At 42.9% G+C, this 25,832-nt stretch overlaps 5 protein-coding genes across 5 annotated transcripts in view; 3 read left to right on the forward strand and 2 right to left on the reverse strand.

Moving 5' to 3' along the window:
• Nucleotides 1-2,400, forward strand: part of wdr33 (WD repeat domain 33) — a 34,200-nt gene extending 31,800 nt beyond the window's left edge. The window contains exon 21 of the mRNA XM_080439368.1: nucleotides 201-2,400. Within this exon, the coding sequence (XP_080295494.1) occupies nucleotides 201-556 (356 nt within the window). The 3' untranslated portion in view covers nucleotides 557-2,400. The remainder of the gene's footprint in view (nucleotides 1-200) is intronic.
• Nucleotides 2,401-4,620: 2,220 nt separating this feature from the next.
• sft2d3 (SFT2 domain containing 3) lies at nucleotides 4,621-6,711 on the reverse strand. The gene is made up of 2 exons (XM_080439362.1): nucleotides 6,493-6,711; nucleotides 4,621-5,567 (listed from the first exon to the last, which is right to left on the reverse strand). Exons 1-2 carry the CDS (start codon nucleotides 6,662-6,664, stop codon nucleotides 5,065-5,067), a joined length of 675 nt encoding a protein of 224 aa, XP_080295488.1. The 5' UTR covers nucleotides 6,665-6,711; the 3' UTR covers nucleotides 4,621-5,064.
• Nucleotides 6,712-9,522: 2,811 nt separating this feature from the next.
• LOC308093591 (protein mono-ADP-ribosyltransferase PARP11-like) lies at nucleotides 9,523-10,422 on the forward strand (the record flags this gene model as incomplete). The annotated part of the gene is made up of 1 exon (XM_080439923.1): nucleotides 9,523-10,422. One exon carries the CDS (start codon nucleotides 9,523-9,525, stop codon nucleotides 10,420-10,422), a length of 900 nt encoding a protein of 299 aa, XP_080296049.1.
• Nucleotides 10,423-11,906: 1,484 nt separating this feature from the next.
• On the forward strand, nucleotides 11,907-15,353 carry LOC308093135 (dual specificity protein phosphatase 18). The gene is made up of 2 exons (XM_080439363.1): nucleotides 11,907-12,010; nucleotides 14,291-15,353. The coding sequence occupies exon 2, from the start codon at nucleotides 14,296-14,298 to the stop codon at nucleotides 14,950-14,952; it is 657 nt and encodes a 218-aa protein (XP_080295489.1). The 5' UTR covers nucleotides 11,907-12,010; nucleotides 14,291-14,295; the 3' UTR covers nucleotides 14,953-15,353.
• A 5,802-nt stretch (nucleotides 15,354-21,155) lies between these two features.
• LOC308093122 (erythroferrone) overlaps nucleotides 21,156-25,832 on the reverse strand; it is a 16,235-nt gene continuing 11,558 nt past the window's right edge. The window contains exons 6-8 of the mRNA XM_080439344.1: nucleotides 25,000-25,081; nucleotides 24,316-24,394; nucleotides 21,156-21,603 (exon numbers count right to left, since the gene is read on the reverse strand). Of these exons, the coding sequence (XP_080295470.1) occupies nucleotides 21,505-21,603; nucleotides 24,316-24,394; nucleotides 25,000-25,081 (260 nt within the window). The 3' untranslated portion in view covers nucleotides 21,156-21,504. The remainder of the gene's footprint in view (nucleotides 21,604-24,315; nucleotides 24,395-24,999; nucleotides 25,082-25,832) is intronic.

The following is a 25,832-nucleotide window of genomic DNA, read 5'->3' on the forward strand; positions in this document are numbered from 1 at the left end:
TTTTATGCAAATGTTTACCATGTTTGTTGCACGTTGAGATTTGTTTCAAATGTAAAGTGCATTATAAATAATATGTATTATTATTATTCATTGTTTAGTAAACAGAGCACTAGTGTCAAATTGCTGTGGAATCAGAGATGTAAAACAACTGTCTTGTCTCCGGCTGTTTCTCTCTCTCTCTTTCTCTCATATGTGTCTAGGTCGTCCAGCACAGAGAGATGACGGGGGCTACGGCGGGCCCTCGGGTCGCGGAGGGCGGGGGGGCTGGGGGCCGGGAGGGGGAGGACCTCGAGGAGGACCTCGAGGAGGATCTAGAGGCGGGCCCCCGAGGGGGGGGGCGGGGGCGGCAATGATGAGGAAAGACTCTCCGCACTGTACCCCTCCTCCTCTCCCTCACCCTGCCACCTCCTCTCTCCTCCACGCCCATCCCTGGAACATCAAAACCACATGCTACGTGACGACGCCAAGGACCAACACAGCCACACAACCTTTCCATGCCATGCCCTGCTGGGCCGTGTCAGACCAGGCCCCTGGCAGGCGGTGGCGTTGGGATTGAACATGATAGTAGGGAGGTGTGCGAAGAGACAGAGGGATCGAATGAAGAGGAGAGATAAACTGTACACATTTGCGCTTCTACAACAGTGGTTCTCAAACCTTTTTTAATTTCAAGGACCCCCATAACTCTGAGAGTGTACTAATGGAACAGAATGGACCCCTCAAGGGTCCATTTGGTTCCATTTGTAAACTCTCAGAGTTTACAGACCTGTAAAAAGAACCCTGAGAGTCCCTGGAGCCCACTTTGAGAACCACTGTTATATAACCCTCCAGACAAACTGTTCCATTCACGTTTGTGTCTGATCACGACGACAATTCCCGCCCACGGAACTCTGGCTATCCCTGATTGGTCCTGATGGTTGGTTGGGGGGGGTGTTTATGGTTGACAGGGGAGATAAAGAATGACCTATTGGCTGTTAAGTGAGTTGAGTTTGTGGGGGTTAGTCACTATTGGGGATGTAACTTGACTTTATACCAGACAGGAGGACAGTTCATCTCCAAATTCACCTGGCAACTTCACTGTTCTACTTTGACACCTGGACGTTTAGAATAGGAGACCTAAACATGCCACTTTGTGTACAGGGCTGGAAACACCCCACAACTCATCTGTGACTTGCACAACGTTATCAGCCAATGAGATTTTTTATAAGATTGCAGCCCAAGTGAAACCACCAACTGACTATTGCTTACATGTGAAAGTGACTGATAAAGTAGGAGACAAACCTCCCAGGCAAGAATCAGCATTTTGAAGCTGTCGGGTAGAAACCTTATTATTTAGTGACAAGACTGGAGCACTTTCAAGCTTGAAGATCGGCAATTGTCATTACATTTGTGACACACTGTCATACGACAAAGATAAATAAAATTATAATAAAAATAATGATAATAAATTTAAAAAAAATATATGAAATACATAGGTTTCTGCCCGTCCCAGATGATCAATTATGTGGTAGGTGGCTTGAGGTCATTTTTACCTGACGTGGTTTCCACCACCGTATAGAAATAGATCATGTACATTGCTACATTTAGGATTCCTCTGCAACGTCTGGGCTCAGAGCTGGGAAGGTTCAAAATAAGGTAATACATACATAAATAAATTGGAATATTTCCCAAAGTTAGCAGCTTCAAATGTACAAAAAGAAATGCTAAAATATTCTTTCGGAAGAAACCAAAGTGAAATCAGGTCTCGTCTTTCCTTGTTTACTTGCACTGACTCAATTGTAAAAGCCTCCTTTATACTTCACTGTACGACAGAATCGCACACCGAAAATAGACGATCTACAAGCCCTGCATCGCGACATACTGTGAGCTTGTAGATATGCTGTTTCCAGAATGAAGAGCATCAGAGATGTGTATACAGTATATGCGAGTGTTGCCTCTCCTTCAGTGGAATGAAATGGCTGCGCCTGCATTTATCCAAACTGGACAACGTTCTGTGAAACCACAGACCTCAACTGATCACGGCACATTTGTAACTGGGGAAACCGTGGTCTGGTGTTGTCACAGAATGTACACTCCCCCATGTCCCAGAGTTCTCTTCTCTAGTGTCCCAGTAAAAGTACTGGCCATGTTTTTGGATCCTGACGCCAACAAGAAAAACAGAATGGGACTTTGAATGTGTCTCACACACACTCACCCTCTCAAGTCCTCAGAGCTCCATTTAAGTTAATTTTTAATGTCACAATAATGGAGAGAAGCATCACTGTCTCATAGCCGGGTACCTCTCAGGTTCAGGAGAGGCCTTTCCTTTTGTTTCTAGATGTACAGTTTGTCATGAGATTGTTGTTTTTTTGTCAATTTCTTTTTGTATGAAACTATAATAGAATTTGTGCAAAGTTTACCAAAGGATTGTCTCCAGCTGTTCTTTTGTGTGTTTTTACTGCTTACTGTTCATAGTGGGTTAACATACCCTGGGTTTCTTTAATTGGGAGAGAAGGATGGAAAACAGGGTGACTGAAGCTACCGTCAGTACATTAGAACTGGTATGGTCCAATCCTAGCCCAGTATTACTTACTGTAAGGTACTGATGTGGTCCAGAAACTGAAGGAAAAATCGTTGGAGCAACATGTCAACCCCCATCTGAAAGTCAAAATATTGTTTGGTCAGTTTTTGCACTTTAAATACTGTGGAGCAGTATGCCGTTGTGTGGATTTGAACTTGCTCAGTTAGTTGACTTGTTGAGCCATCAACAGCACTAAGGCGGATGTGCAGACTTTTCTTGAACGGTTCAATCCTATCCCACAATTTAAGGTCCATCTCAGTTCAGTACAGTGGATCGTCACTATTTAATGGTCACTTTGGTATTTAGTATCTTTTAGTCAGCTTTACATATAATGGTTCATTGGTTTCTAGTCGGAGACAGTTGGGAATGTTCAAACTTAACCTCAAGAAAACTCCACAGCAGCCTGCATTAACACGTGGCACCAAAAGGAACTCTTAAGGTCCTTACACACCGGCGAATGTGCGAATATACGCAAAATTCGGACTCGTTCCGAATAATTAAAAGACGCTTTTTCGCTTCGCTTTTTCGCGCCATGTACGCTTGCATTGACTTTATAAGGTTTTTAAAAAAAAGCGTATTATTTGCACGAAAAAATCGCCCCGGTGTGTAAGGACCTTTAATCCTGAGAAAAAAACTGATGTGACCATTACCGTTTACCATATTAACCCTGGCGTCCCTATTTTAGGCAGGCTATTTTAGGCCACTGTCGCACAGTGAAAATAGAATTTCAAGCTCAACGTGTTGCATCATGACACATTGTGAGCTTGTAGATCGCCTATTCTCATCTTTCCATCAGGTTTAAGTGATTGACATTATCCTAGTCTTGCATATCCAGACGATCAGATTGCCGCCTACTGATACATCTGGTGACATCTAAACTCAATAGATGCGTTGGAACAGCCACTGAGAAAGGACTGCCCCAAAGTATTTGCATTGGTTCTGTGATGCCGAATTGTTTCCAACATTTCTATTCCTACCTTGATACCATTACCAATTATATTTTTCAAATCAGTAAACGGATCTCTGGTCGGGCTGCGCAAGACTAACCTTAACCTGACATATCAGCCTATCCACACCAACACAGCTGTTACAATATCTATGCCATTTTATTTAAAGGAAAAACTCACTCCGAAACGGAATACTGGTATATCAGTGTATCTAATTTGGAACTATTATGGTGAATGAGATAACAGACTGGGAAGACAATGAGACATTAATCATGAAACCATCAAATTATATGGATTTAGCTGTTATCCAGACAGACAACACTGAGTCTACCACTAAAAAAAGCTTAAATGCCTAGAAAGCAGAAATCACAAGCATACACCAGTATAAGGAGCTGAAGTGTCAGAACCACAGCACCTTTCAGTAGAGGTAACAAAACAAATATTCTCTTGTCCCACTCCCTGGAATGTTCCTGTAGGTGTATGATGGAAGAGTTGGACATTTTGAGATGGTGCATTCCTCAAATTGTAATATGACCCACTTCACCTCAACTCATCCCCACACAGATCAAACAACATCTCTCCCACAGCTTTTAGTGACATAATATCTGTCTGTCACCACGAGAACATTTTATTGATGAAAATTACATTAGAGAAAAGCAACAAAAAAAACATTAGCTTCACATTTTTACAGACTGGAATTTACAGTTAAGTTTTTGTCAACGTTTGTAAAAAATAAAAACCAAGAAGGTTGTTTGGTCCCTTTTCAGAATCAGAACAACAGAGCACTTTGGAAATGTCTTTTTCACATTGAAGTCTGTCCTGCGCATCTCTAGATGGGTATCCGTCCAATCTACACAGAATCATCATTGTTAAAGCTGCAATCCGTAAGTGTCATGTCCTACCCAGAATTGAAACCCTGGCCGTCTCCTGCGTGGGAGACAAAACTTCGGAGAGATGTTGCGCTTGTGAGCTTCAGGCAGTACTGCTCGTCAACCAGTAGGTGTCCTACTTGACACAGGGGTAGGCAAGGAGGTAGACCACCACCTACAACCACTGCAGATGTGCTAGTTTGTATTAACATTACCATACAGATTGGTTAAAATAACGCGTCATTCATTAAAATAAATTCTGGATTGCATCTTTAATTCAATAGGCTCTATGCACAGCAGCCATATTATCACTTCCTTCACAGGTGTAACCAATGATACTAATGAAGGATCTGTTCCATTTAGTGTAGCACAGTAGTTCTCAGACGTTTTAATTTCCACGAACCCCATAACTCTGAGAGTGTACAAATGGACCCTTACGGGTCCATTTGGTTCCATTTGTACACAGATTTGTACTCAGAGTTGCACACCCGTAATGGACCACAATTTTAGACCCACTGGTGTAGCAAAGTGTTTCCAGTGAGCCAATATGAACAATATCAGCACCCTGACTGTTTGACCAGAATGGAACAGAGCTTTCATTAGCATCATTGGCAACACCTGTGAATTTCTTCACAATATGGCTGCTGTGAGTGTACACACGGAACCAGATGGTACCCAACAACAACAACACTCAGATCGGCATGGTTTTCCCAGTCACAGTCCTTTTGATGGCGGACGCCGCCAGTCCTCCCATGAACTTGATGCCGGCGCTCCCGCCGGGCAGCAGGGACACCACGTACCCAACGATGACCGCCACCTGCACCATGGCCCCCAGGGCGGTGAGCACGGTGCTGTGGAGGCTGAGCGCCGCGTACAGCGTGCCGCCCAGCGAGCACGTGTACACCGCAGCGCCGGGCGTCGGGAAGCCTATCATCCTGCTGGGTCCCCGGAGCACCGCGGCGCCCACGATGGCGAACAGCGAGCCCAGCGACCACAGCAGGGCGAACTTGCGCGCGTAGAGCAGCAGCAGCGGCGCGTAGAGCGCCGACAGTCCGAAGCACAGCGCCGAGAAGCAGATGCACACGCCGAACGCCACCAGCCGCTGGCGGCGGCTCATCCCCGGCAGACACGGGTCCGGCTCCGCAGACCACGGCCAGGAATAGCTGGACGAACTCTGCGCCGCCGAACCTCCTCCTAGGGCACGATTATGACATTTTATTTTACGATTAATCGTTGCTCAAATAATTGCGATTAACGATTTAATTGTGTTTCTGTGGTTGAACATTATGAATAAAAAAATCATTTCTGTTTGGCTTTGTAAACAAAAAAGGTGCACAGGGCGGATATTAGCCGCAAGCAACTCTTAGATTCTATTTTTAATATCTGGAATATAGAGTTGCAATACCAACCTTGTGTGCAAATCTTTGAAAATATATTCTTTTAAAGCTAACATTTTTAACTCAAATCTTTGCTTCATGGGGTTATATATAATATTTTGAAACGGGGGACGGCAGCCAAATACATGTAATTTTGGGGGTCCTTGACATGAAAAAGTTTGAGCACCACTGATACAGAATTGGCTTCAGGTCTACGGCTTCATAACATGTCTAAGATGGATTTTTATGAAACAAAAACTGCTGATAGAAAGAGGATAATCCAAGCTTTCCGTACAGCTGCAATGTTGGTGAGTTTAATACAATCTGATCGGACTTCTCTGTTTGAATGTATGGGCTGTCAAGGGTTGGTATTGCAACTCTAGATTCCAGATATTAAAAATAGTATCTATGAGTTGTTTGCGGCTCCAACATTATTGGAACATTATGAATCAAAATGACATTTCTGTATGGCTTTTAAAGGCTTCGTAAACAAAAAGGGCAGATAGGACAAATAACACATATCTAATTACTTAATAGTTAAAAAATAAACATTAATAGTGGAAATAGCCAATCTTGTAGATCTGCTATATCCACTATTTTGGATTTTTTTTTTGGAAAATATTGGAACATTTTTAACATGGAAATGATGACGATTATAACGATTATGAAAAAAAGATTATTGCGATTAATCTTAAATAATTGCGATTATAGGCGATCGTGTAATAATTGTGACAGGCCTATACCTCCTCGGCTCGACCACCTCCCGAACCAGCTGCCGGGCACCGGGTGATCGCTGTCCTTCATGTCTATGGACATGCTGCTGGAGGAGCCGGACTGGGAGATGGTCTTGGCCCCCCCGCCGCCGCCTTTGGACTGGGCCAGGTAGGCCTGGAGGTCTCGGTTCAAGTCCGCCATGGTGGTGGTGATCGAGTCCAACCTGAACCAAAACCAGCCAGCTGGCGTTTGTTGACAAATCTGCTCTTCCGGTTGCTGTCGGGGTTGCCAGATTCTGTGAAAGAAACAAGCAACCCCGGTCTAGGAAAACAAGCCCAAAAGAAGCAACTAGGCCGCATAGTTGCCGTGGCCTAGTCTAGGCCACATGAGACATTTTAAACATATAGCCTACTGCTATTGAAAATGTTCAAAAACTCTTGCAATAAAATGTGGAATATTTGGAATATTTTTGAAACACAACATTCTAACAACACCAATGCTCCCCTGGGCACAAAACATTTTCATGAAAATATATGAGAACCACTGGTTTAAAAAATAATGATGGAACAAGCCTAAATAAGCAAGTACACTTTAGAAACAATCCCAAAAAAATCGCAAGCCGCAACAACTACCAATTTTTACAAGCAACTTTACAGAAAAACAAGCCTAAAGTGCTTATAATAAACGAACATGGCAACACTGGTTGTTGTTGTGGAAGTACAAGGTATTTATTTTGCCTTGGATTTGTTGGGTAAGTGGGATATTTATGAAACTGGAGTAATGCATACCTTAATGTATCATGAATTAATATGTAGATGTTTTATAAATAGCAATTTTAGTGGAGTAGTATAGACATACTAAAAGGCATATTTCAACCACGGATATTCAAAATGGCATCTTCTGCTACAGGCAAAACAGCACTCTATGCGCGTTGGGACCCAGGCTTGGATATGGATGTGATGTCATTCCTTTTAAGCAGGATGTAGATGTGATGTCATTCCTTTTAAGCAGGATGTAGATGTGATGTCATTCCTTTTAAGCAGGATGTAGATGTGATGTCATTCCTTTTAAGCACGATGAAGATTTATTAAAAGAAAATAAAACAATGTTTACTTAAAACATGTTATACTAGGGGTGTATGTGTCACGTGCTGTGATTGGCTAGTGAGACACATGATGAAATTAATATAAAACCACTTTGATGTAACACTCGTATATATAACTTAGATGCTGTCCATTTCGTCTGATCATCCTTGAGATGGTTCTACACCTTCATTGGAATCCAGCTGTGTTTAATTATATTGATTGGACTTGATTGGGAAAGGCACACACCTGTCTATATAAGACAGTATATCTCATAGTGTATGTCAGAGCAAATGAGAATCATGAGATCGAAGGAACTGCCCGAAGAACTCAAAGACAGAATTGTGGCAAGGCACAGATCTGGTCAAGGTTACAAAAGAATCTCCGCTGCACTTAAGATTTCTAAGAACACAGTGGCCAACATAATCCGTTTGGCTAAACTGCGCAATGAGGGGAGAGGAGTCTTGGTGAGAGAGGTAAAGAATCGCTATGGCTGAAATGAGAAAAGAAGTAACCGATTTTGAGAACAAAATAGAAAATGATAGACCTTTTGAGCACAGAAAGATGCAACAAAAGAGGGGACCAAAGAAAATACAGCGAAATTAAGAATGTCTTCTTTCAATGAAAAAGAAGAGAGAAGACAGAGCTAGAGAAAAACGAGAGCAAAAGGAACTTAACCATAAGAAAAGAAGAGCTGAAATAACACATGAACAGACACAAGATGAGGACCAAAAGATGGAAGAAAATATTACTATGGTCAGATCAGAGCTTCCATCACTGTGATGACCACTGTGATGACCACACCGCCCACTTCACACTGGGTGTGATTTTTGACATTGTTATTGTTATTATTGTTGTTATTATTATTAGTATTATTATTTATTTTCATTTATTATTAATTAAATATTTTTTTGTTTTCGTTGAAAATATTATCAGGGGTAGGGCCTGACGAGCTTAATGCTTCTCCCTAAACCTTTTTCGGGGACTTGGACAATTATTATGAGTTAGATACTATGATTATTATATGATTATTATGAATATCTTACTACTTTAATTTAAATGCCCACGCTGTGGTGTACGTCCCGGGTTGGCCAGCACACTCCACTTGCCTCCAAACTTGCCACAGACTACATTGATCAGTGCTCTGGCTAATGCCTAGGCTTCTTTCCCCACCTTCAATGTACACATTGTACAGTTAATATAAAACTGCATTATTTTTATTCAGGCACATTTTAGCAACCTTTTTTGTGGCCGCTAGGCCCACCCTACCTCGCATGTATTAGGCGCGACAACTCCACTACACTACACTGTTACCAAGGTTTCCGATGCTTAGCGGCAAACCACCTAATTTGGAGCACGATGCCAGCTTGAAATTGCTTTAAGGGAGGATGGGCAAGCGGATCAGCCATAACCATATAAGGACTTCCCAATGCAGCTACCACTGCCAAATATGGACTGTTTTCTAACCTCAATGTGTCATCATGGCATCAGGCCCTAACAAATCACTCAGCATATATGGCCTTAAACGGGACAAGGACTGACAGATAGAGATCTCCATATGTGCGGCCCATATCAACGGCCCATATCAACGGCCCGAACCTCTAGTTATTGTAAATATATTAACCAAATGAATTAATTACACATACATATTTGTATTTGTATACTTATCCAAAGGATCTGAAAATAAAACTGAACTGAACTGATGTGATGTCACTCCTTTTAAGCAGGATGTAGATGTGATGTCACTCCTTTTAAGCAGGATGTAGATGTGATGTCACTCCTCTTAAGCAGGATGTAGATGGGATGTCACTCCTCTTAATAATAAACTTTATTTATAATAGCACCTTTAATGACATGAATGCAGCTCAAAGTGAAGTTCATGTTCAACCTGAGCTCCTTCCAAATCACGGCAAGCTCTTTGTTGAACTTGTACATCAGATCCGTGCTCTTTCATTACGACTTAAGTGCCGAGCGGAAATGGACACGTTTGAAGAAATGGACACGTCAGAGGACGACTGGTCTTGGTTCTATCTGGCCGAGTGTGGACTTTGGCACATGTTAACAGCATGCTCTGTGACATCTGCTCAGATTGAACAGTATTACAGCAGGAACCAGAATGGTTTCATGGAATTGGACACATACAGGCTGGACTTCTCAGTTATGAAACTGATCAACATAAAGACAGGGAAGCAGCAGCAAATCAAACGCTCCCTCCACTCTGAAACTGACTTCAGGTTTATATGTGATAATAAAGCCTTGGAAACAATGAATAGTAATGTTCCCTATGAGCTCATCCAGCTAGACAGACAGACCTATGAGTTTGAACAAGTAGCCAGACTGTACAACAGGACAATGGTTCCCAGACATACCATCAAATCCATACAGAGGATTCAAAATATGGACTTATGGGAGTTGTTTTGCAGGAAGAAGATGCAATTAAGGAAAAACAAGCCTGAGCTGCACATTGAAGAGCGAATGCTGTTTCATGGCACCAGTGGCAGCAACGTAGAGGTTATATGCATGTATAACTTTGACGTGCGCCTAGCGGGGAGTAAAACTGGCTCGCGTCTTGGCAAAGGGACCTATTTTGCTAGAGACGCAATATATTCTAGCAAGTACTGCAATACAAACACACTGTACACCTCATCACAGTGTGGTGTGTCCTTTAGAGGCCCTACGATGTTCCTGGCCAGAGTGCTTGTAGGGGAATACACCCTGGGTCGTTCTCAGTACTGCAGACCACCTGAGGTCCAGAGACACCACAAGGGCATCCTGCAATTTTATGACAGCTGTGTGGATAATGTCGCAAACCCAAGTATGTATGTCATATTTGACAGCAATCAGATCTACCCAGAGTACCTGATTGAATTTGACTAATATTTGACTATATGCATGTCTCCCTGAGGTACAGTATGCTGAGCTGGATGGTGAGAAAAGGAAGTGGGCCCAAAAAAAGGACAGTCATATGTGATCAAGCTCAGGTTGCGGGACGTTTTACACGTGAGCAAGCTGCAGTATGATCGAGCAATTCTGCACCTTACATTCAAAGACCATGGAGTTGTGTATGAAAAGCAGACAACGCTTGAAGTATCAACGAGGACTGAGAGCAAAGACGGGGCCGATGTATCCTGAGTGAGGAGATAAAGAGCAAGCCATTTTTGCAAGCCAGGAGCCTTTCTCCCCAAATGTGTGTGGTGTCTTCTGTCTGTCTGCAGCACTGTAGCTGGCAAAGCACTGCACCGATCACATTTTGCAAGTGCGCGTATTATTCACATCTATCTACAAAGCTGGGATCTCTGACTGTGTATCTGTTTGTCTGTCCAGGGTTTATTCCCATTGCCCTTGCTCAAATATTGAGATTAGTGACGTCATAGCGGTCGCCCGTAGATGACGGGACGCAACGCACTAGTTTGGTGAATTCATAATCTCAGATCCGCTGTCCCTCCATATTTGGGCAAGAATGATGTCATCAACATAACGTATCATGACGTTACTGACGTATCAGAGATGCACAGGGAAGCCGGCCATTATTGTCTTGTTTTGATCATATTATTCAATTAATTAAAGAATAATTATATATCACTTAACCAAATCTATGGTAAACTAAAAAATTGAAAATGTATCTCAACCAACTGATTGAATATGTGCATAATGTCATCATGAAAAGTGTAATAGTCTCCAAAAGCCTAGCGACTGACATAGTTTGCATAGGTAGTGAACCGCAATCTGTTTTGGGATAATCGTGGGATGCTCTTTCTACACAAGCAGAACAGTCTGGATTTTGTTGCACTGTCATGATGCATAAAAAGCCTTTATTTAAAAATAAAAATAAAATCATCATCATCATTTGAACTTTACATTTTGAAGGGAGTTAGTCATTTGTGCTTGTCGTTTCTGTCGGGTGGAAGCCTCATATTTCCAAAACAGTTACTTTTCATGATTCAAATTTAAAAATAACAAAAGTAGCAGATCTACAAGCTCAAAACGTGTTGCTTCGCGCTGCGTTTCCAGCTTGCGTATCTGCTGCTTTTGTGTGACACTGTATGATCAAGTAGGGCAGTAATTTACGAAATAACATTAAAATATGGAGATAAGAGGTTAGCAATGTTGTGCATATGTGTGTGCATTTTAACCATGGGGTTTCTGACAGTGACTGCAGTGTTTGAACCAGCTGCTCTCCTGTCAGTCTAAAATTAATCAGTCCCATCTATTGGCTGGCCAGCTCATCCAAGCACAACCTTTTTAGGGTATGTGGGGGGTTGAAGTGTGTGTGTGTGTGTGTGTGTGTGTGTGTGTGTGTGTGTGTGTGTGTGTGTGTGTGTGTGTGTGTGCGCGTGCGTGTGCGTGTGTGCGTGTGTGCGGTGTGCGTGTGCGTGTGCGTGTGTGTGAGAGTGAGAGAGAGAGAGAGAGCTCATTCTCAAGACCACTCTCTGGATGGGATCAAACTGAAGGGACCAAAGACCAGGTAATCTACTCGGTCTCTCCGTGTCTCTCTCTCTATCTCTCTCTTTCTTTCTCTCTCTCTCTCTGAAACAGTACACAGCACAGTACCTGCATGTGTATAATCTAACACACACACACACACACTTAAAACTGCCTATCTTTCATTGCATTTGAGCTTGTATAGCCAGCATTAAGATGCATGGTGTCTGTTTGCACAGTTCTGCATACCTCGTGTTAAGTCTACTAAAAACGATAATCAGTCTCAGTAGTTTCATCCGTGCTCTATAAGGTTCATAACTTGTATGTTCAGTAGAACTATCTGCCGGTGCAGTGATTTAATGCACTCACTGCGGTGCATTCTGCACACCGCCTCAGTGTACACAGTGGCTGAATGTAATGTCGAGTGTAAAGTGATATGTCTAGTTGACTGCCTATCCTATGTCTGCTTGTTATGCATGCATGCATGCGTGTGTGTGTGTGTGTGTGTGTGTGTGTGTGTGTGTGTGTGTGTGTGTGTGTGTGTGTGTGTGTGTGTGTGTGTGTGTGTGTGTGGTGTGTGTGTGTGTGTGTCCGTATGCACTGTGTTACTGTATAATAAAGATGTTGATAATCACAGATATAACCAACCAATATAATCCTCTGCATTTATCAACAGTAATTCATGATCACTACATGTGCATTACGTGAACAGCAGCTTAATTTAGGGGACATAATGTAGCTATAGAGACACAGAGCATGAGTCATGATTTCACCAGTCGATAATGGAATCTAGGTTGCACAATAACAGAACGTCCAGTATTAGAAAGATGAGTAGCAGATAAACATGGTCACCAGTTGACATTGCGAAAGCCTTGTTTACTTTGTAAGTGACAACTAACATGCTCGGAGCATGACATCAACCACTGAATGGATGCAGTCATACAAAGCACATCACTTACTACAGTACTTACTTAATCCTCTTCGTCCCAGGTGGGACATAAGGCTTTAATGATCTGCCTCCATTGGGACCTGTCTTGTGCTGCATGTTGTGCCTCGCCCCATGTAAAGTTCATCTCCATTAGCTCAGCTGTCACAGTTCGTCGCCAGGCTGTTTTGGGCCGACCTTTCTTCCTTTTCCCTGCTAGGAGTCCATCCTAAAGCGACCTTTGGGATACGATCCTGGGCCCATCACAAGCACATCACATCACAGTAACCTGCATAATCTTTTGCACGGCTCGTCCCACTAAGAAATCATGCTTGAAGTCACTTTTCCATTGTGTGGAACTGGCTCCACTTGATTCAACTGTGCTCGCCTTTTTTCTGGTTTTCCATTGGGCAAAAGTACCTGGTACTTTTTTGCCAGACCCAGGGGGTCGGCCTACAGGAGGCTTTGTCGGTCGGTCTGTCGGTCTGTCGGTCGGTCGGTCGGTCGGTCGGTCGGTCCCTCTTTTCCTACCCAGCCATTCAGATTTCAACCACTAGGGGTCTGGCAGAACCAGAATGTCAATCCAAGTGAGTTGTTGTCAACAAAGCCAGCCAGGCTAGCATTATTATAGATCAGTGAGCAGAACTGAGGACGAAGTCGTCGCGTTCAACTCTCAGATTGCTAGCTGACCAGCTAGCAGCTATAGCTACAAACTTCACACATCAAGGACTTTTTCCTCCACTAACATTTAAAATAAACAAACACATGTCCAGCTAACAGCCAGATGTTTGCTTTTTAATCCATATGGAATTGTGTTGTTATCCAGAAACTCCAGTTAAATGATCCTCTCTTCCATCAGAGACCCAACCTGTTAGTTAACCTCCACACACTAGACATCTGCTGTTTAATAAATAAAACATAAATACCGACCGGTCTGTCGGTCGGTCGGTCTGTCCCTCTTTTCCTACCCAGCCATTCAGATTTCAACCACTAGGGGTCTGGCAGAACCAGGTCTCCTGGTCTTGTTTGGTGCTTCCTCCGACAAAGTTCCAAGCGAGCTGAGGCGATAGGGCTGTCACGATCATGACGTATTACTTGACCATGAATTGTCTCATGTTTCAAAATGTATGAACCTTTGTCGACATGGAAACAGTTATGACGATTCTGCAAAATAATTGAGATTATCTCAAATAATTGCGATTAGGCGATTATGTAATACATGTGACAGGCCTACCTACTACTGATTGGTCAAAGAGAATGGACACTATAGCTTCATTGCATTATAATGGACTCACCTACAGTAGGCTGTATTGCATTGATGGGGATGTTGTTGAAATAAAATGTTGTGTGTGTCCGTGCGTGTGTCCGTGCGTGCGTGCGTGTGTGTTCTCTCCACAGCCTCCATGTCGCTGTCTCAGATCACCCCCACGCTGTTCCTCAGCGGGGCCGAGGCTCCTCTCAACCAGGACCTGGTCTCCAAGAAGGGCATCACCCTCATCGTCAACGCCACGGTGAACCACGTGTGTCCGGTGTACCGGGGCGTGGAGTGCCTCCGCGTGCCCGTCTCCGACCTGCCCAGCGCGCGCCTCGGCGACCACTTTGACCGTGTGGCGGATCGGATCCACGGGAACCGGGACGGAGGGACGTTGGTGCACTGCGCTGCGGGCATGAGCCGCTCCCCTGCCCTGGTGATGGCCTACCTGATGCGCTACCGCGGGGTGACGCTGCGCCGAGCCCACTCCTGGGTGCAGGAGAGCCGGCCCCACGTCAGGCTGAACGCGGGCTTCTGGGACCAGCTGCTCCAGTACGAGAGACGACTGTACGGGAAAAACACGGTCAAAGTGGCGGCGCCGGGAGAGCCGTTGGCGAGTGGCGTCCTTCCCCCGCCACCCGGCACGCCGAGGATGGGCAGCAGGTCAGCGTTTACACAGCAACAGGTGCCCATGTCACCGTTACTGCCCCCCCGCTCCCCGTTTTTGGCCAGGTCACAGATGTTGACCCAAGCCAAGAGGACGAAAAGAGGGGCAAGGCACGGCAGTCTCAGATTTGGAATGATCTGAGGTTTACGGTTGTATGAAAATTTGTCGTTTGCTGTTTTATTGTTCTTCTTTTCATTGACTTCCGCTCAGCATTTAACCCAATCCAGCACCATCAGGCAATCAAGATTTGACAACTAACCACCCACCATTATTCTCAATACCGGCCGGTTCCACGGAGGTGCGTACTCAGTCCATTTCTCTAGACTACCCAAAGAAAGGCCCGTTTAGCAATTGCTTTGTTCCAGAAGCCATACAAGCTTTAAATCAGTGACCTCCTCTTACAGTTACCAAAAATCCAGTCTGAGGTGTGCAGAAAGTGTTCCTGTAAATCATGTATTTCTGTGTAATTCTGTACAATTCTGTGTTGTCTCATGTGTTTGTTATGTAAGCATCTCCACACTGTGGACAATAATTTCCTCCTTGAGGGCCCGAGCAGCATGTAGCCTACAAATGCATGACTTGTCAGGTCTAACTGTCTTACAGCAGTGGTTCTTAAACCTTTTCATGTCAAGGACCCCCAAATTGATATGTATTTGGCCGCGGACCCCCTTCTGAAAATGTTTTGTGCCAGGGACCCCCTGAAGAGAAGATTTGTGTTAAAATATATCAATATTTTTCAAAAGTTTTCAAAAATAGCAGCTGTACAAACGAAGTGACGTGCTTTGAACTTGTAGATACAGTATATGCTACTTTTGAATAGTCAACGTATAAATGGACAAAGTGATTAAAATGATTGTGATGCTATGTTAACTACTTTTGTTGGGGAGTACATGTAGGCTATAATGTGTAATGTGTTTTGTGCCAGTAGATGAGGATGATACTGTTGATGTTAATGAAGATGTGTATAGACTGGGCCCACATGATAAATTATATAGAAACAAACTTGCAACAGCTGACACAAGACTTGTTTAAGGGATGGATTTTAAATACGTCAGTCTATTCATAGCCAGACCATAATATACGTATGTCACAAAAACATTCACCGCTTTCCCATGAATTACTTAATTTATTCTTTTTTTTTAATTACTTGCACATGTTTACATTTTCTCCATATTAAGACATTAATGAACATACCAGAAATGTGATTGATAAATGTTATTTTGAACATGCACAAAAATATGTAAATGTTGGCTAAGCCTCACTAAACCTGTACTAAAATGCACTACAAAAAGTAACTTTGACAAAAAAAAACTAATGGTACAGCACAATGTTTTATTGGATTGTCTTGATCAAGCAAGTTTGAAATGAGAGTCATAGTCAATGGGCTAAACATACCAGACCGCTTGTATGGTCTTGTACCAACTTTCAACCTGGCGTCCCTATTATAGGCAAAGATGTTAATTTTGACATCTTCAAAAAGTTATTTTTTTCCCCTCCAAAACATCGAAAATAGCCATAGCCATTTTTATTCATCGCACAACAAAGTATTTACCGCCTAGCGCTTAAGTGGTTAAGTTCATGTAATTACTCTGCAGGTTCAACACTTGTTTTCCTCATGTTTTGTCTCATGTTTACAAGAGTGTCTGTGAACCACTGGGCTGGACCAATCAGTGCCAAAGGTCTTGTACACATGCTGCCAATAGGCCAGAAAATAAATGTGTAAAGTTTTGTATAATAATAATAATGTTGTAGTGTGTTTTGAAATATTTAACTTACATTTGATAAAGTGATAGGCTGAAAACTTGCCTGCATCATAGTGCTGCATCATGGATATTTCATAGACATATCTAGACATCATAGATGACTGACATCACAGGTTGGCCACTTGAAGTCTGAGATATACATTAGAGCCATGCCTTTTTCCCATGCAGATCCCTTAGATTTTCAACTACTGTATGCACATTTATTTTGTTCAGGAACATCTCAGACAGAGAATGCTCTGGTTTTGTAGAACTATGAAAGTTTAATATCACTCAGATTTGAAGTACAGTAGGTCCCTCTCATGTGGTAGGTGAAGTTAGGTCCTCCAGATCTATTTCTGCTGTGCAACACCGTCGTACCTCCAAGTGTAAAATAGGGCAATAAGGGGGTGTAAGTGATATGTCTTTGTTAAAAGTGTAAAATAATATTCAGATAGCAATTATTGCTGTGTAGAGTGTTTGTTCAATAACAGCGGTCTCCCCGTCTTGTCAGCTCTTTATTACACGGGGAAAAAAATACATTTTCATTGGGATGCCAATTGCAATAGGCTCTATTCACCTGTTTCCTAGGCTGTGTGTTTTCCACTTCCTGTCGATTTCATTGGATATCATTGGTCATCTGACCAGTTTAATTGGATTTCAATGGATCAAATCGACAGGAAGTGGAAAACACACAGCCCAGGAAACAGGTGAATACACAGCAGCCATAGTATCACTTCCTTCACAGGTGTTACCAATGATACTAATGAAGGCTCTGTGAAGGCTCTGTTCCATTTAGTGTAGCACAGTGGTTCTCAGACTTTTTAATTTCCACGACCACCATAACTCTGAAAGTGGACCCTTACGGGTCCATTTGGTTCCATTTGTACACTCTCAGAGTTACACACCCGTAAGAGGCCATTTGGAACCCCCTCAAGGAACCATGAGGGTCCCTGGACCACACTTTGAGACCCACTGGTGTAGCAGAGTGTTTCCAGTGAGAACAACATGCACGATATCAACACCCTGACTCTGTTTGACCAGAATAGAGCACCGAAGTCTGACGTAATTTACACATCCTACCTGGTTCGCGGTTTTCCACCCCCGTTCTGAATCCCCATAGACGTCTTTAATATCGCGTCAAATAAGAACTGTGTTCCAAAAATAAACGAATAAACGGTTTGACTCTTATGGATAGGCTATGAAGCATCAACTGACGGTAAGAAAACGATAATGTTACTTCCGCCGAATTAGTAAAATTTTCGCCAGAAACACACTGTATCAAATATAAGTGACTGACTATCATAAACGATACAGAACCTCCTCCCTGACAATATCGCAGAGACAGTTTGTTTATTTTTGGACCACAATTCTTATATGAGACGATTCTAAGATGACCCAATGTTATTCCCCATAGAGAAATTACTTTACGAACCAGGGGATGAACGAGTGACGTCAGGACTTCTGTACTCTATGTAACAGAGCCTTCAATAGTATCATTGGTAACACCTGTGCAGGAAGCGGCCCAATTTCTTTCCATTATGGCTGCTGTGCATAGAGCCTATTATATTGCAATCAGGAGAGAGAACTCATACAGGATACAGGACGAAGAAGTGAAATTGGAATTGATGAAACAAAAAACACAATGAGCAGACGAAAAGTTAAGATATGAGGTTTCTGCCTGACAGCGACAAATTGTGTTTATGGAGGTTTTTAGAAGTGCGATTCTTATGACTTGCTCTTCAAACAGATACTCAAATGACCCTGTTCTCTCCAGGGTCATATGAGTACTGTGTGCTTGTAGACACCCAATTAATGCAGTTAAAACACACACCCACATGTAAAACAAACTGCTGGAGCTAAAATAACTGCTACAGTATAGAAGCTGTGTCACAAACTGGAGAGAAATGAAAAAAAGAAACAGTTCTATACTCCTGGCTGACAACTTGGCACGCAATTATTACCTGACTACTGCTTGGAAACTATGACTGTGTGTGTGTGTGTGTGTGTGTGTGTGTGTGTGTGTGTGTGTGTGTGTGTGTGTAAGCCTGTGTTTACATAATGTGAGTGCTCTTAATTGTGTGTACGTGTGCACACACATGCATGCATGTCTATGTTAAAATGTATGTGCGTGTATGCTTACGCGCAAGTGTACAACTATCCAGTATATGGTGTGTGTGTGTGTGGGTGCGTGTGTGTGTGTGTGTGTGTGTGTGTGTGTGTGTGTGTGTGTGTGTGTGTGTGTGTGTGTGTGTGTGTGTGTGTGTGTGTGTGTGTTTCCAGAGGCCTTCGCGTGGTGAGGTCTGTGTGTTGAGATCTGTCATTATTCTGTCGGCACGCAGCTTGACAACGTACACACACCCCCAACCGCAGTGTGTGTGTGTGTGTGTGTGTGTGTGTGTGTGTGTGTGTGTGTGTGTGTGTGCGTGTGCATGCGAGTGTATGTGTGTAAGAAAGTTTGCATGATTCTGCAAATGTGTGTGTGTGTGTGTTTGTTTGAGACAGAGAGAGAGAGAGAGAGAAAGTCCATGTTTCTGCAAATGTGCACACGTGTATGTGGGTATGCCTCTGTGTGAGTCTATTTATGCTTATGCCTGTGTGTGCGTCTGTCTGTCTCTCTCTCTCTTTCTTTCTTTCTCTCTTTCTTTCTTTCTTTCTTTCTTCTCTCTCTCTCTCTCTCTCTCTCTCTCTCTCTCTCTCTCTCTCTCTCTCTCTCTCTCTCTCTCTCTCTCTGTGTGTGCGTGTGTGTGGCTCGGCGCCAAGTGTGAGGCGCCACTTTACGACCACGATGATCTCACCTCAATCCTTAGAACACTGTGTATATTCATCTGTGTGTGTGTGTGTGTGTGTGTGTGTGTGTGTGTGTGTGTGGGGGCTGCAGATTGAGTTGTATACATGTTGGATAATGGGGACAGATAGTGGATGACAGTGTGAATGTCTGTTTAGAGAAAAAGAAGTGTGTGAGTGTAAGAGAGAAAGAGAGAGATTATTCCATATCATGGCTGTTGGGCAGAAGCCTTGTATCTCCATATTTCATATCTTTATGTTTCTTTTTTAATTAATACCCTATTTTAAACTTTGTCACATGACAGTGTTGTGCAAAAGTAGTGAAAATATCCGCTCTACAAGCTGACAATGTGTCACGATGCGACACATTGTGAGCTTGTAGATTGGTTATTTTCTCTATTCTTAAAACATTTTGAGCAAAATTTCTGTTTGTGGGTTTTATAAATATTTAATGAAACACAAAAGCTTGTGACTAAATAATGACTACATTGTATCCATTGATACACAGGTTCTTTACTTCCATTTCCTGAAAAGTAATGGTTTTGGACATACAAGGTCTTCGCCCGACAACAAAGATATACTGTATTTATGCATGGCGCCAAAGAAAATGATTGGCCATGACTGCTTGTGTTATGGACAACTGTCTATAACACTGCTAATTAGAACAGCTTTGTAGAATGTTGGGGGAAAAGGGGGGGGGAGATATGATTATTATTATTATTATTATGATGTTCACAGCATCATAATGTACAATTTAATTCTAATTCATTAATGTAGTCCAATTAGTAATTAGCGACACCTGGTGACACAACCATGATACTGCAGCTGCATTGAATGAATGAATGAATGAATGAATGAATGAATGAATGAATGAATGAATGAATGAATGAATGAATGAGAACGAGAACCATGGAAGACATTTCTAATGGAACATTTAATTATTTTGGAAATGATGGAGACACCACTAGTTAACAGTGGTATAAGCGGGATAATGCACTTAGTTTAGTACTGCACCTTGCTGTCCTTCTAATATATTTTATTCTTATATTTTATTATGTTGTGATTAAGTTTTAATTTCTTCTTTGGCAAACCAACAAGCAAAATGAGCGCACGCCAACAGACTTTAAATTAAGAAAAAGGCTGCACTGCTCGTAGCCACGCCCACGATGCAAAACATTATTTTAATGAAAGACAACCAACGTTTCGACCAGATAAGGTCTTCTTCCAGAATCCTTGAAGAAGACTTCTAAAATGTTGGCTGTCTTTCATTAAAGAATAATGTTTGTATCATGGCTACGAGCAGTGCAGCGTTTTTTCTTCATTTAATGTCCTTTTTAACGAGTGGCCCAGGTCATTATTGTAAATCAGAACTGGTTCTTAATTAACATACCTGGTTAAAAAAAGATAACTAAATAAATAAATTAAGTGAGTGAGTCAGTTCAGAGAAAATAACCATATTCCAGGTTAGGGTTACACACACACACACACACACACACACACACACACACACACACACACACACACACACACACACACACACACAAATACACGGCCGATCTACACCAGAGAATTTTCGCACACACGCACACTTGCATACTGTATACGCACACACACACTTTTAGATCCAGTCCTATTTTAAAGTCTGCGTATGCAGGACTCGCGTATCCGCGTGCCTGGTGTAGCCGGTATCATTGATATGAATTGGATCTAAACAAACGCTCTGTAAGCGCCACGCATACGCTCACTTTGAAAAGTCTGGTGTAGATCGGCCGTAACGTGTGCTAGACATAATACTCATCAAATAACTTAATACGTTCAAACTGATAGAAATGTTTTATTACAAGCAAAAATATTCACAACTTCTCTTTTATTGCATACATATCACATACAAAGTGAATAAATATTATTTTTATTGCATGTTTTTTCATGGAGAGTAGCGTTAGAAAGAACGTCAGCTGCTGTTGACAAAATGGCCGCCCGTTCCCATGGCGACGTGCATGTGTAAGTTCCATGGGTTTTATTTGTTTATCATGTCAGAATGTTGATGAACTGTGTGTGTGTGTGTGTGTGTGTGTGTGTGTGTGTGTGTGTGTGTGTGTGTGTGTGTGTGTGTGTGTGTGTGTGTGTGTGTGTGTGTGTGTGTGTGTGTGTGTGGTCTCTGTCTGTCTCACACTCCCAGCAGTATTCCAGAGAACAGGGAGTCTTGCAGGACACTGATGGCTGATCCTGTCCCGTTGTCCACAAAGACAGACACATACTCCCCCGCCTGTACACACACGCACACGCACACGCACACGCACACGCACACGCACACGCACACGCACACGCACACGCACACACACACACGCACACGCACACACACACACACGCGCACACACACACACACACACACACACACACACACACACACACACACACACACACACACACACACACACACACACACACACACACACACACACACACACAAAGACATAACAAGACACAGTTAACTTTGTTGTGTCTTTTTCCAAGCTGAGTCCTATTTTTGGATCATTTTGGCTCATTTTGGCGGCCACAGGCTCAGAACAGTGAGGAGCTAGAGCAGCCTCTGTCATTTTAGATTTTCTCTGGCTATTCAAAAATAGCAGATATACAAGCTCATAGTGCAGCACCGAGTGCCGCGCTATGACCTTGTAGATTTGCTATTTTTGAAATATCTTGAAAATGTTTGCAAATATTTTTTTTTATTTTTTTTTTATTGAACATTTGTAACTCAAGTCTTTGCTTCTGGGGTCCCTGGAACTAAATATTTTACAAATGTTGGGTTTTGATTTGTACACATTTTCACGATTGTTCAAACATAGCAGATCTACAAGCTCATAGGTGCCACGCTATGAGCTTGTAGATCTGCTATTAAAAAAATATATAATCTTTGAATATATATATATTTTTAAAGCTAACATTTGCAACTCAAATCTTTGCTTCTGGGCGTCCCTGGAAGTAAATATTTTGAGATGTGGGTACTTTGTTCCTTATTTTTGGGGAATCAATCAATGACACACATCTTACAATTTCAGCTCATATACATAATACTATAATACAGGTAGGTTGTAACCACTTAAACCCTCTAGACTAAACTGACCCTGAGTTGTCTCTACTTTGACCACTGTTGTTCTGTCACCAAATCTCTTTGCCAAAAATAGCTAACGTTCCTCCCAGCATATGGATGCTGGGAATCAAGTGGTTAATGTAATATACAAAAACTGTATACAGTGAGATCTTTCTGGGGGTCTCTTATTTTTTCTTGGTAATAAGGGACGCCCCATGGTCACTGAACTAAATATTGGACCCAGTCGCCACAAACCACACACTATTCCAAGATGGCTTTTTCTGAGAGACAAATCAGGAGAAAATCGACCTTTATCTGTACCAGCAACATACTCTCGGGATCTAGCGCCAGTAAACATGTGGACGTTTGCAAGGTCTGCCGTCAGACGCCGGTGCACTTAGAAGACCATTTGTGGGCCTTGTGTACCGTTTCGCCTCTAGTGGCTCCAATCGGGACGGTCTATCTTCATAAATTAACCATCTTTGTTATGACCCAGGCAGCCTGTGTGTGCCTGCAAGGCCCCGCCTGCCACCTAGCTGTCACTCTGCACTCCACTCGTATTCCTGTCACTCTGCAGTCTTGTCACTCGGCACTCCACTCTTATTCCTGTCAGCAGGATGAGCTGGGCAGGCGGATAATTATGTATAATGGTACAAAGATATGGACTGATCTCTGACAGAGCTGAAAGACAAGTATGTCTGATTGCACACTGCGTGCGTGCGTGCGTGCGTGCGTGCGTGCGTGCGTGCGTGCGTGCGTGCGTGCGTGCGTGCGTGCGTGCGTGCGTGCGTGCGTGCGTGCGTGCGTGCGTGCGTGCGTGTGTGCGTGCGTGCGTGCGTGAATGCGCGGGTGTGTGTGTGTGTGTGTGTGTGTGTGTGTGTGTGTGTGTGTGTGTGTGCGCGTGCGTGTGTGCAGTGGTGGAAAAAGTACTCAAATGTTTTGCTTAGGTAAAAGTATCAATACTGCAATGTAGAAGTACTCGGTTACAAGTAAAAGTCTGGTATTAAACATTTACTTGAGTAAAAGTACAAAAGTATTCGTATCAAAATCTACTTAAGGTACTAAAAGTAAAAGTACTGAAATGTTTGAAAATGGTAGATCTACAAGCTCACAACGTGTCGAGATGCGACGCGTTGTGAGCTTGTAGATCGGCTATTTTCAAATAGCCTAGGTATAAAATAGGATGTGGTTAATGTATGTTTTTTTATTTATATCTGCAAAGTAACTAGTAACTAAAGTTTTCAAATAATTGTAGTCGAGTAAAAGTAAAATATGTACCTCTGAGATGTAGTGGAGTAGAAGTGAAAGTATTGGAAATGGGAAATACTCAAGTAAAGTACAAATACCTCAAAATTGTACTTAAGTACAGTACGAGTACATCTACTTAGTTACTTTCCACCACTGCGTTTGTGTGTGTGTGTGTGTTCCCAGCATGTGTATATATTTGTCTGTATGCGAGTAATTATGTGTACATGCAGTATATCTGTGCGTGTGTGTATGTGTTTGTACCTGTTCCAGCCAAATGTAACCACTTAAAACCCTATACTTGGGTTGACCGGAGTCCCTCAGGGCTCTATACTAGTGTATGTTTCTGTTTTCGTTCAACATTAAACATCTTTGTTCAAAATAGCAGATCTACAAGCTCACAGCGCGTCACGCTGCGACGTGTTGTGAGCCTGTGGATCGGCTTGATGTTCTCTGCTAAATTTCTCCCCGGATGCTGGGGTTTATGTGGTTAAGAGAACTAAGAACTCCCTGTGTCTGTTGTCAACAAAAACTACAATGTGTGTGTGTGTGTGTGTGTGTGTGTGTGTGTGTGTGTGTGTGTGTGTGTGTGTGTGTGTGTGTGTGTGTGTGCGTGTGCGTGTGTGTGTGTCTGTGTTGTACCTGTAGATATAACGTTCCTGTCAGAAGAATACTGAAGACTCCTCCATTACTCCCAAGTCCTGTTACTGATTCTACTGACCTACAGACAGACAGAAAGACAGACAGACGCGTCACTGTACTGATCGACGTACATACATACATACATACATACATACATACATACATACATACATACATACATACATACATACATACATACATACATACATACATACATACATACATACATACATACATACATACATACATACATACATACATACAGATACATTGGAAATAGAGGAACAATTGTGTGTATATTATGCACAGTATTTATGTGTATTAGGGCTGAACAATATGTATCGTTATCGCATCGTTATCGAGGTATGGAAACGTGACATATTAATAATCGCAAAGGGCAACAATTATGGACAATATAATCCCACCAGATGTTATTAGTATTTAGTTGGAGCCATCGTTTTAGGTAATTTTTAGTTCATTTTAGGCTTCACGCTGCATGGACAATATTAAGGACCCTTTCTCCCCAAACCGTTATTATTTAAGTTTAGTTTTGTCTTTCATGAAACCTATACGCTGTCAGAGTCAAAAGAGAAGACACCAGCAATCGTGTGTGTGTGAGTGTGTGTGTGTGTGTGTGTGTGTGTGTGTGTGTGTGTGTGTGTGTGTGTGTGTGTGTGTACTCACACGTTGCCCTGACAGAGAGATTCGATGCAGATGGAAGCTCTCACACTGTCTCTCTGCCTTGTATGAACCCTGTCACCAGCCTCTACACACACACACACACACACACACACACACACACACACGCGCACACACACACACACACACACACACCCACACACGCACACACACGCACAAATAGTGAGTGCATTTTCAGGAACTTCTCGCTCCCTCTCGGTCTCTCTCTCGCTCACACATTTCCACGCACGCACGCACGCACGCACGCACGCACGCACGCGCGCGCGCACGCGCGCACGCACGCACGCACGCACGCACGCACGCACGCACGCACGCACGCACGCACGCACGCACGCACGCACGCACGCACGCACGCACGCACGCACGCACACACACACACACACACACACACACACACACATACACACACACACAGAAAACCCCCTCACATCTCCACCCTGCTCACCCACCAACTGTGCCTGGTTTTATCTTGGCTCTAACATCCGATAGGTCAAGCCCTCTCACCGGCCATGTCTGATTGGCTTAAGACGTTTGCCCCGCCCCAACCCAAGAAACTGTTTTTGAAGGTCCATCTCAGCTGTAAGTAGACTGCACAGCACACAGCCTCTTAATTAACCGCAAATCTATCCAAATTTGGGACCAATAATAATCTTAATCTTACTCATTTAGGTTAATCAATTAATGCAGTGGTTCTCAACCTGTGGGTCGGGACCCCCAGGTGGGTCCCCACATGATTTCCAGGTGACAGTATAAGTGAACTTTTTAATACCAAACAAAAGAAGAAGACAAACTGATCAAACATTAGCCAAATTGTCAAA

The sequence above is a fragment of the Gymnoscopelus braueri genome (assembly GCF_963280865.1).
Source record: "Gymnoscopelus braueri genome assembly, chromosome: 10".
Lineage (NCBI taxonomy): Eukaryota > Metazoa > Chordata > Actinopteri > Myctophiformes > Myctophidae > Gymnoscopelus > Gymnoscopelus braueri.